Raw genomic sequence first — 12168 nt, forward strand, 5'->3', positions numbered from 1 at the left:
AGCTAGCAGAAGTATTTGTGGACATATTCAACCTCTCCCTGCTTCAATCTCAGGTTCCCTCCTGTTTTAAGAAGACCACTATCATCCCGGTAGCAAAGAAAAGCAAGGTAACGTGCCTCAATGATTACTGACCAGTGGCTCTGACATCCACCATCATGAAGTGCTTTGAGAGGTTGGTCATGGCATGCATCAACTCCAGCCTCCCAGACAATCTGGACCCATTGCAATTTGCCTATTAGCGAAACAGGTCTACAGCAGATGCCATCTCCCTGGCCCTACACTCAGCTCTGGAGCATCTGGACAGTAAAGGCACATACGTTAGACTTATTTATTGACTACAGCTCTGCCTTCAATACAATAATCCCAAGCAAGCTTGTCACCAAACTCCGAGACCTAGGACTCAACACCTCCCTCTGTAACTGGATCCTTGACTTTCTAATAAACAGACCGCAATCAGTGAGGATAGGCAGCAATACCTCCAGCACGATTATTCTCACTACTGGTGCCCCACAAGGCTGCATCCTCAGCCCTCTACTCTACTCCCTATACACTCATGACTGTATGGCCAGATTCTGCTCTAACTCCATCTACAAGTTTGCAGATGATACCACCATTGTAGGCTGTATCTCAAACAGCGATGAGTCGGAGTACAGGAAGGAGATAGAGAGCTTAGTGGAATGGTGTCATGACAACAACCTTTCCCTCAATGTCGACAAAACAAAAGAGCTGGTCATTGACTTCAGGAAAGGGGGCAGTGTACATGCACCTGTCTACATCAATGGTGCTGAGGTCGAGAGGGTTGAGAGCTTCAAGTTCCTGGGAGTGAACATCACCAACAGCCTGTCCTGGTCAAATCACGTAGATGCCACGGCCAAGAAAGCTCACCTGCGCCTCTACTTCCTCAGGAGGCTAAAGAAATTTGGTTTGTCCCCTTTGACTCTCACCAACTTTTACCGATGCACCATAGAAAGCATCCTATCTGGATGTATCACAGCTTGGTACGGCAACTGCTCTGCCCAGGACCGCAAGAAGCTGCAGAGAGTTGTGGACACAGCCCAGTGCATCACGGATACCAGCCTTCCCCCCTTGGACTCTGTCTTTACCTCTCATTGTCTTGGTGTAGCAGCCAGCATAATCAAAGACCCCACCCACCCGGGACATTCTCTCTTCTCTCCTCTTCCATCGGGTAGAAGATACAGGTGCCTGAGGGCACGTACCACCAGACTTAAGGACAGCTTCTACCCCACTGTAATAAGACTATTGAACGGTTCCCTTATACAGTGAGATGGACTATGACCTCACGATGTATCTTGTTGTGACCTTGCACCTTATTGCTCTGCACTTTCTCTGTAGCTGTGACACTTTACTTTGTACTGTTACTGTTTTTACCTGTACTACATCAATGCACTTTGTACTAACTCAATGTAACTGCAATGTGTAATGAATTGACCTGTATGATCGGTTTGTTAGACAAGCTTTTCACTGTACCTCGGTACAAGTGACAATAATAAACCAATACCAATAGTGAAGCTAAAGTAAACATAGTGTAAACAGTATGAAGTGTCCTGGTGATTCTATGTCAAACTCCATTAAGATACTGTGTGCAGTTTTGGGCTTTATACCATTAGAAAGGATGTTGTAGTATAATAGATATATGCCCCTGATATAATGCCAAAATACCTCTGATCAAAGCCACTAATGACATCCTATGCAATTGTAACAAAAGTAATCTATTCTCCCTTGTTCTTCTGACTGTTCAGCAGCCCATGAGATAGTTGGCAACACTCTCCTCTGACAACAGTTTTCCAGCAGGTTGGCACCACACTTCTCTGGATCCATCAATCATGGCCAGCGAGACATTAGCAAAGGCATCTCTTTTGTACTTCATTATCTTTGGGTGTCCTGCAAAGATCCATCCCTGGCACTTCCTATTTCTCATCCACATGTTTTCTCTTGGTAATGTCATCCAAAAACATTGGCATCCATTTCCACATCTATAGGCGGAAATGGATGCCAGCCTTTTTAGATGATACTACCTCACCACTATCTCTCTCGACTCTCTCAGATTGTTTGTCTGACATCCCCATACTGGATAAACAGAAATTTCTTCAAATTAAGCATCGGGAAGACGGAATCCATTTTGTTGATCCCTATCACAAACTCTGCTCCCTGACCACCATCTATGTTTGTCTCTCTGGCAACAGTATGAAACCAAACTATACTGTTTGCAATCTTAATGTCACATTTCAGCCCAAGTTGATTTTGAACCTCCTGTCTCCACTCTCAACATACCTACCCTATTTCTATTTTTATTGTTGTTTGACTCTGCCCTGCCTCAGCTCATCTGTTGAAACTCTCATGTGTGATTTCTGTTTTCTTTAGGCTTGATTATTTTAAAGCACCTTAACTGAATAAATCTGTTGCCTAGACCCAAGTCTCACCATGTCCTGCTCACCTCTCACACTGCCGTGCTGTGCCGTGCCATTCCCAGGCTTCCATTGAAGCAATGCTTTACTTCTTACTTAAAAGCTTTTCTGCTTTAATAATGGCTATAGTAGCCTTTTTGTTCTAAGAATTGTTAATGATTATGAAGGTCAAGCTCACTAGTAATTAGATATCAGTAAAATTCAAAGCACGCAGAGAAGGCAGCTCCATAATGCATACCTGCTTGAGTTTGACTGTTTAATGCCTGTACTGTAACTAAATTGTCAGGGCAATTGTAATTGTCAAGGAAATTCATTGGCCCAAGCCTTTATATTAGAACTCTTAACAAAATTATTGTCAGATTCAGTGAATATCCTCGATGACTTGCTCTTTTCATATACTTTATGGACATTTTGAGTCCGTTCTCACTTAAACCAAAATGAGTCTCACTGTTTGGAAATGCACTGAAATCTACTTTCAGTATAAAAGTACAAAATATGCAGCTTAAAATATTACCAATATTCTATATAGAATAATCGTGAAAATATTAAATTGTATTCAACTTGTAGCCATACATTGCCTTTTAAAAATAATGTAACAGTGGGTAAATTGAATAGCACTGAAAATGGACACAAGGTTAACAATGGACAATTGTGCCTCTTCACCACAGTGCAGTTAGCATGCAAATTTAGTGCAATCTACCCAGTAATGAGATTATAATGTATTAACAAGCTTTAACTATCTTGTTATGTTAATTAGTGAATCAGCACAGAAGCCCAGTTTCAGGAGTGGCTCAACTAGTCAGCATTACACACGTTAAGAGGAAGATTCAGTGCAGTTTAAGAACTGGTGAGGATGGATGTAGTGACAAATATTATGTATTCAGGCAGACGTGAAAACATGAGGGTGCACTTGATCCACGAATTTCCAATAGTTCAATGAAGTCACTGGTAGAAGAAGGGAAAGGATGGGAGAGATTCTGTTTGCAGGGGCCCTCCAAGTGCATGATCAAAGACATTGGAAAGAGACTAATCTGGACATACATCTCCTTGCCTGTGACTGATGATCTCAATACAGTGATGCAAACAGTTCCAAGGCTTTGGGTGTGATTGAGATCATTGAATGTACCTTCTGTGTCATATCTCACCAGGTGCACCACTAGCTTCGTGTACAGCTCGGTGCATCCCACTGGCACCACTCAACTACCAGCAGGACTCGTGCTCTCGGCATTCATATGCTGCTGCTCTCCCTCCCACAACCTTGAGATTAACCCCACACTTCACAGTTCTTGCACGTTGCTCAAGCAGACAGCCATTCCAGCGTAACACATTGCATGAAACTCACCCACCATCTCCCCACCAGCATTTCAAGAAGGCACAACCACAAGCATGGTTGGAGCCCGTCCTTTCCAGCATGAAAGTAGTGGACCCCTCCACTGTGGATGAAGCCATGATGCAGCATTTGACAGCTGGATGTCTCAGCTCCAAGCAGAGGATTGGACGACTGCTGCTGTGGTTCTGGATATGTGTTTAGAGACTCTCTGGAGGAGGTCAGAGCAGCCCACCAATCAGTATTCCAATGGGTTACTAAGTTTACTGTGGCATCACACAGGGGGTGTTGGAGTAGCTGTGGTGCAATAATTTGCTGTCCACTCTGATCCCACCATTGCCCCTCTGCCAATGGCCTTGTTGCTGCCTCTCAGCCTGTCAGGCTAATGGCTGCCACACAAGACAAGACTGTTGGGTCTGAGGTTAAGCCTACTAGGTGTCATCCTGCAGGGACATCTGCAGTCTTCTCCACAATGAGTCAGAAGCTCCCCCACCCCACCCCACCCCACCCCACCCCAGACAAGCTGTGCCATGTGACAGTGTTACAAGGATAGTTAAAAGGACGTGGAACGTACCAGGGTGATGAGATGACATTCGTATTGTCCTTTATATGCTGCAATGTAAAGTTGCCTTGGTTTGCTTTAATTTTTGCAGTGTGTCTGGACAGACCCTGTGCTGAGTCAACAAGTTGGAAGATGCTTGTGACCTGTTAGTAGAAGGACATTTAAGATTGTGTTTATTGGTATCACTGTAAGATTGGTTAATCATAGAAAGCCTGAACAACGCTGTGGTTGTATCTCCTTTCCTGTTCACTGTTCAGCTGGTGGGAAGTGAGGTTGTGCAACATACTGTAGTCTAAGGATCATGACAAGACTCCCTCTAGTGAGTATTCCAGGGCAGTCCAGGCAGCAGCATTTTTGTTTGAATTCAACAGTGGTTTGTTCTATGGCATTCTGGATGGAAGCATGGCTACTGTTGGAGACTGGTTAAGGAGACGTATGTTCTGTTGATAAGCTTGTGGTTCAGATCACTTTAATTTGCTATGGAGTTTCATTCTTGGATGACACAGCTGTCTGGTGCAACATATGACTACAGGACAGATATAAGGCATTGCCCAGTCCATCAGTAGACTGTAATCCTACTATGGCAAAGAAGGTTCAGTCGATGCCACTCTGCACCATTGAGAAGCCCACAATCCTTCAGAGTTATATCGTCGCTCAGCCAGCTGCTCTCTTGGAATAGTCTACCTCTCATCTGACTCGTGCAACGACAGTTGTTAAATTGGCATACAACATATCTTCGGCTTGGAAGGAGCCCATCATTTAGAACTTGACAGCAGCCATTGCATTGTTAATCTTTTGACAGAATTGTCCTGGCATAGCTTTGAGGTTGGAGTTGTGATTGCAACAAGTGGCATATCTCAGCAAGGCTCTGTTAGTGAACTGTGGGTGCCTTATGCATTGTAATTTGCAAAGGATAATGTTAAAGAATTGTTCCAGACAACCCTTGGTGAATAAGGTCTTCCACTGAGGGTTCTTCCCCCTTTGTAGTTCTCACACCTCCGAACCCACAAAACTGCAGAGGAAGCAAAGAACTGCCTAAGAAGCAGAAGATATTGATACGTTACTTGTATCTCACTGTTGCTGTAACAAAAATGATAGAGTTGAGTATCACTTATCTCTAAGCATGGAACATGCAGGTTTCGCGGCACCCACTTTGCCTTCATGTTGTAATGCCATTTTACAGGAGAATCATTTGATGTGCCTGCTTCTGGACAATATAACACTTTGACAGTTTGAACCAACAGGTTAGAGATTCAACATACAAGCAGTTTTAAGTAAGTTATCTTGTGGAGAAAAAAACTTCTGCCACATTGGACATGTATAACCTGATTCTTAATACATTCATAAAGGCATAACATTAATAAATGAGGTGATCTTTCATAAAAGAGAACTCGCTATTCATTTGAAATGCATTCTGTTTTTACTGACGTCCATAAGTTGACTTTGTCCATAAGTTGGAAAATACACAAAAATTACTCAATATGGTAACCATGCAGTATTGTAATGAATGACAGCAAAATCACAGAAGACTGATAAGAAAAAACAATTACTAAAAGTGGAGAGGTAGAGGGGAAACTAGTTCTGCCATTCATAGGAACGAGCATATGTAAGTACGTCAGACTTCTGAATTTGATGATAATATGGGAGTTCGCTCGTATGTAGGTGGCGTCCATGAGTTAAGCATTTGTAATCCGGGGACCGCCTGTGAATAGGTAGATGAGTGCTAAATTCAGAGTAGTGTCAAGAAAGATAGATCTTGCTTGCTTTGAAATAAATACTGCAGTATGTTTTTGGTCAGGAAAGAATGTGTTAAATGTTAACAAGAAGTGTTAATACAATATGGGTAGTGGTTGAAAAAATGATCTTAAAAAAAGCTTGTTACGAAAAATGAGAATTTTTGTTATATGAAATTGTTGCATTACATTAAATTATATTTAACTTTTGATCAACTTGCTCATTTATTTAGTTGCAGAGCAGTGAAGAAATTGCCTTCACCTCAAGTGGGGAAAGCAGAAGGCCCCTTGTCCTTGCACCCTGCATTCATTAGAAGGTAATCCTGTCCATTCTTTTGTGCAAGGCTGAATCATGACTCTATCTTTTGTTTCTCTTCTCTCATAAGCAACAACTATGTGTATTTCCATATTAGTTCTTGGTTTTAGTGAAAAGTGTATTCATTTTCGGGCTAGTTTCATTCAGTGATAAACAGAGTTGTTTTAGTTGTTGTGGATTTGTTGTATGCTCCTGAACCAGTTGTCCACTTGTTTCTCACTTATCACTCAACTCCTTCGAAAGTGCAGTTAATAATCTCTCACTGTAGACTGCATTTTATAAATAGATTTCTAAGAATGATACTCGTCTTACATTTTGTTTTATCCTTGATGGCTAAGGAAATTATTTTTGAATGGGTTACTCCCTAGCAGGGACCAGTCTAATTGGAGCCTTTGGGCAGCAGATACTAACAAAAATAGAGGGCCAAATATTACGTAATGTCTTGTAAATCTTCTGTTTGGACTGATTTGACTCTCAAATGACAGGCTGACCAAACAATTTGCTATTTCAGTAGTGAGTTAAAGTGAGTGACATATATATGTATGTTGGTGTCCAGAGCACAAATGTAACACTGCAGCCTTCAGAATTTCTAGGAAGCTACTTTTTCCAAGTCTCAACTTTTAAATCAGTCAGCAGAAATTATTTCCAAATCAACTTTGTGGCATATCATTTGTTTGGAACTGAAAGCAAAGTTAAACATTTTATTCACCAGCTGCTTCTGCTGAGGATTTGAATGTTCAGATGGACATTAAACCAAGGCTCCGATTGTATCTTTGGGAAAGTAAAAGATCCCACAGCACCATTCAGACAAGATCAGGGAAGCTTTCTTATTATTGTGTCCCATATTTATCTCACAGGCAGCATCTATAAAATAGATTATTTATTCTTGTTGCTGTTAGTGTGATTTGCAGTCTGCATTTTGGCCATGTTGTCACAATAAATATGCTTCAAAAAGGTCTAATTGGTTCTAAGATTATTTATTTTCCAATACATCCATTGCCGTTTTCAAGTATCATATTCATATTAATGATGTATTGTGGTTTAAAGCAAATTCCTTATTCCTTAATTCTTATATTTTAGGTAAGAGGTGAGAGGATGAAATGATAACATATTTGGTGTTCATATCTGCAAAAGATTTTAACATTTGGTCCTTATTCTCAAACTCTGAAGAAGTTTATTACTCTCGACTTAATTTAACATTCAATTACACGTGAATGGAGACTTTACACTGAACCGAACGATTCGAACATGCATCACCTTTTAAGTGTGGTGCTAGGTCAAAGGGATTTGTCTCGAGCAGGAGATCTCTTCTCCTTGGAGGATACTGAAATTGAAGATTGTCTGTCAGAAGCTCTTGAGCAAATAAAAGAAATATCTTCCTCACCGGTAAGTGTCAAAAAGCTGTATTAATAATTATCCTGTTTTTATTATTTTGATTTAATTTAGAACAACATTTTTTTCTGTGTTTGGATTACATTGTGAGAACTTTAAAACAGCCACATCAATTGCATTTTTTTAATGTGGTTCAGATAGTTGCCATAATTTAAAAATCAATTAGCAAGCTGAAATACTTCAGTTACCTTGCTTCAGTAACCTTGAGGATTATTGCAATTTGTCAGTAGTATTAGAAACACATCTGTAACTGGTTCATCAGTGTCTGATGTCTTTACATTTATAGTCAGCACAGGTTTGAAGTTGAAAAGAGCTAATTTAAAACTTCCATTTGGTTTCAGAAACTTGTGTTTGTCTTTTTTATTGCCAAACAACTTTCAGAGTCACAGTCTGGAAAGGGGAAATCATCAAGCACACATTTGCACGAATACGACGCAGATCCTTTTTATTCACACCACATTCCCATCAACCCCTCCCCCCTTCTCCCCTCCCCTCCCCTCCCCTCCCCCCCTCCCCTCCCCCCTCCCCTCCCCTCCCCCCTCCCCTCCCCTCCCCTCCCCCTCCCCTCCCCTCCCCCTCACCCTCCCCTCCCCCTCCCCTCCCCTCCCCTCACCTTCACCTCCCCTCACCTCCCCATCCCCTCCCCTCCCCTCTCCCTCCCCTCCCCTCCCCCCTTCTCCCCTCCCCCCTCCCCTCCCCTCCCCCCTCCCCTCCCCTCCCCCCTTCTCCCCTCCCCCCTTCTCCCCTCAGTTTAAATCAAAGGGAGAATATCTCTTGTTCCTTCTTGGACCTGGCCCCAAATTCTCCAACTATTTTCTTTTAATATGAATGAAGGGTATTTTATCCAAGTTTCCATGAGGAGTCCAGTGGTGGAGCTCAGCTTGCTGCTCACTGGTGAATCGCTGCCAACAGCATCCAGATTCCAGCACATGTATAACTTAGACATGATAACCATGCCAAACTCTGACAGTTTAGCCTTTATTCTCTCTCAAAATTTGGTTTGTCATTCTCCTAAAGTAGCTATTTGAAAGAAACTTTTAATGAAAGGTGATTTCCTAACAGATATTAGTTAACCCTATTTTTGCCGAAACCTTACTTGGCTAGATAGCCAGCCATTTTAATAGATGATGCTCACCTTTTCTTTGGAAAATATCAGATCACTTTATTTCCACCTTATTGAGATGTTCTTCAACTTGGTGCCACCAGGATTTCCCTGGAAATGTGTTGATGTTCCGGCAAAGAGTCGGAATAAAAGGGTATTTTTCAGGTTGGATGGATGTAATTTATGGAGTGCCCCTAAGATCAGTTCTTGGCTCTCAGTAATTTATTATTTATATTAACAGCCTGGAGGAGGAGACTGATTGATAGGTATCCAAGTTTGCCAATGGCACAAAAACAGGTGGGAGGGCATGCTGTGATGAGGATATCTGGCCTCGGCAACCGGGCATATGTAGATTGAGTCAATGCGGGAAACCTTGGCAGATTAAGTTTAATATGGGGAATGTGTGAGGTTATGCACTTTCTGCAGGAAGAATCAGCATGGAGTGAGATTGCAAATGAGTGAAATATAGGTGTTCTTGTCCATGAATTACAAAAAGTTATCATGTAGATGTAGCAAGTAGTTAAGAAGGTACTAGGCATATTGGCCTTTATTGCAAGGGGGTTGGAGTTTAGAAATGCGCAAGTATTGTTACAATTGTACAGGGTGTTGGTGAGGCCAAACCTGAAGTAATGTGAACAGTTTTGGTACCTTGTTTAAGAAAGGATATACTAGCATTGGAGGCAGTCCAAAAAAAGATTCACTAGGCTAATTCCTGGGAAGAGAGGATTGTCCTGTCACAAGCAGCTCAAAAAAAAGTTGGATCTATGTTCCTTGGAGTTTTAAAGGATGATCTTATTGAAACATATAAGATTCTAAAGGGACATAACAAGGAAAATGCTGAGATGTTTCCACTAGTGGGCGAGTTCCAAATGATAGTTACAAGATAATGGGGTAGTCATTTAAAACTGAGATGTGTGGGAATTATCTATACCAGGATGTCCTGGAGGTTAGATCACTGGAGATATTTAAAGTGGAGGTTGATAAATTTTTGAAAGATTGGGGAATTGAGGGCTGTGAGAAACTGACCCAGAAGAGTAGTTGAGGCCTGGGTCAGATCAGCCATGGTCATATTGAATAGTGGGGCAGACTTGAGGGGCCAGGTATTGGCCTATTTCTGTTCTTCACTTTGGTGTTCTTGTGTTCAACATGCCTGATTTTCACAGAACTCAGTCAAGAGCAACTGTGTATATTCCATGATGGATGGTCAATTCCTAGCTCTGATTTCATTTTAAGGTGACAACTTGAATGATCTCCATCTGTTTTTGTGTATAGCTAGGTGTGTATGTGTGTAGATAGGGAATGGGGAGAAAGAAATGTTCAGAACCTAACATACTCATTGACTGCCACATAACCACAAATAGTTACTTTTCAACAGAAATCTTATAAGACTATTTGGAAGTGATTTTTGTTAATGGATCATATTGCTGACTAGCACCAATTGTTTAATGATATGAAGGAATGAATTTATCATTCAGAACTCAGCTCCCAGTTGTTTGACATAGATGAATTGTTAAATAAATGCAACGGGGCAGATCTTGCTGGTCCAGATCCCTGGCCAGAATTACTGTTTCTGGTCCCCACATGTCCACACTAAATGTGGAGAGCCTATCCAGTTGGCCCAAAGAATCCTGGACCCCAGCAGCATGGGCTGAGGGGCGGCAGGGCCTCTGGTGTTACAGTGAAGTGACTTCCTACAAAATGTGCTTTGACATTTGGCAAAACTGTCTCCAGCTTTGCTGGCTGTACAAGCTGTATCTAATTTTAATAGTTTATCAATTCCTCTGATATTCAGAGACATTTAAAAACAATCAAAATTGAACTAATTCAAATAAATAAATTCATTAAAATTCAAAATGTTAAATATGACTTAAGCCAAAAGGCCTGTTTCCATGCTATTTAACTCTGACTCTAAAAACACCTATAAATAATTATCAACATTAAACTAAAATAACATTTTCTTTAAAAGAAAGTAACTTGCCTTCTCTTTTGCTTCCTTCTCCACTGCCCTGCAATCCCCTTTGAATAAGTTGTAAGTGAGATTTTAATGTTGCTTTAACCACTGATTGCTGTCTGGCAAACTCTCTGGCACCCAAAGAAATAACTATAAGTATCTGAATGTTAACTCTCTGAAAAATATTTCAAAGTACAAGGACTTTAAGATGCACGTTATTTTAATTTTTGATATTTCAATTTTTACTTCCATGTTATTTTGATATTCAAGTGCTTAGGCTCCTTAAAACATTAAAAAATTAAGCATTTGTTTTATTTAACTTCCTGATTTGCTCTTTGTGGGAATTCTGTAATGTGATTGGCTACCTGGGCAGCTTCATGACATAATTTTCTGCTGGATGCCAAAGCTTAAGAGCTGATGTTGGACACTGAATCTATGCCGCAAAACACAGAATCACTTGTGGGCAGTGGCGAGAGCTGTCAGTTCATCACTAACCATATAATCCAGGAACTTGTTTTCCCAAAGTTACAACAGCGTACAATGTCTCAACCTAAGTCAGGATAGAAATTGATTTTGGTTACAGTGTTGATCAGCCAAATTAAAATGTTTTATTTTAAAACTTAAGCATTTTAACTAAATAATCCTATGATATTTTGTTTTTTTTTCCTTTTTGCCAGGACTATCTGATGAATGACAATGATCAGGCAGTGGTAGAAATCTGCATTACTCGAATCACCACTGCCATTAGGAAGACAAAATCTATTGAGAACCATGGAAAGGCTCTAGTGACATTGTGGGAATCGTGCTTAGAGCATAATTTGAAACCAGTCAGTAAAGATGAAGACACTCCACATGCTAAAATTGTTTCTGATGTTATGAGTTGCATCTTTCAAGTAAGTTCTGTGTGAAAAAAATCAAAAGTTGCAGTTATATTTTTCTTTTGATTCCAGAACATTGTGAAAATATTTCCAAATAGTTAAGTGAGATTTAATAAGTTGATAAATAAAGTTTTGTTGGATCCTTTTTCTGAAAATAGCACTGAGTACTAAATGCCTCTGATTTAAAATGAATGGTTGGGAGTGAAGTTAGCTGCTATACTCATTCTGTGCCATTAGCATTATATTGTTGTATAATTGTGTTCCATGCCAGTATAAGATTTTATAACTAGCATATTTCCTGGTTTAAGTTCCCGGATTTCAGTAAGGATGCTGGAAAAATGGGCTGTGGGTTCCAATGGTCTGGTAAGAATGGAGCATTTACTGTGTACGATTGGGGAGCTAGGTCCTAGCATTTCTGAGCATAAACGCAAGTAATGTTGCTAGATTGATGCCACAATGAAAAATGCAAAGTCATTTGAGA

At 40.7% G+C, this 12168-nt stretch overlaps 1 protein-coding gene across 1 annotated transcript in view; it reads left to right on the forward strand.

Moving 5' to 3' along the window:
• Positions 1-12168, forward strand: part of veph1 (ventricular zone expressed PH domain-containing 1) — a 165074-nt gene that overhangs the window by 8231 nt on the left and 144675 nt on the right. The window contains exons 2-4 of the mRNA XM_052018809.1: positions 6282-6365; positions 7445-7750; positions 11487-11702. Of these exons, the coding sequence (XP_051874769.1) occupies positions 7613-7750; positions 11487-11702 (354 nt within the window). The 5' untranslated portion in view covers positions 6282-6365; positions 7445-7612. The remainder of the gene's footprint in view (positions 1-6281; positions 6366-7444; positions 7751-11486; positions 11703-12168) is intronic.

Source organism: Pristis pectinata, chromosome 6 (assembly GCF_009764475.1).
Source record: "Pristis pectinata isolate sPriPec2 chromosome 6, sPriPec2.1.pri, whole genome shotgun sequence".
In the NCBI taxonomy this organism is placed as follows: domain Eukaryota; kingdom Metazoa; phylum Chordata; class Chondrichthyes; order Rhinopristiformes; family Pristidae; genus Pristis; species Pristis pectinata.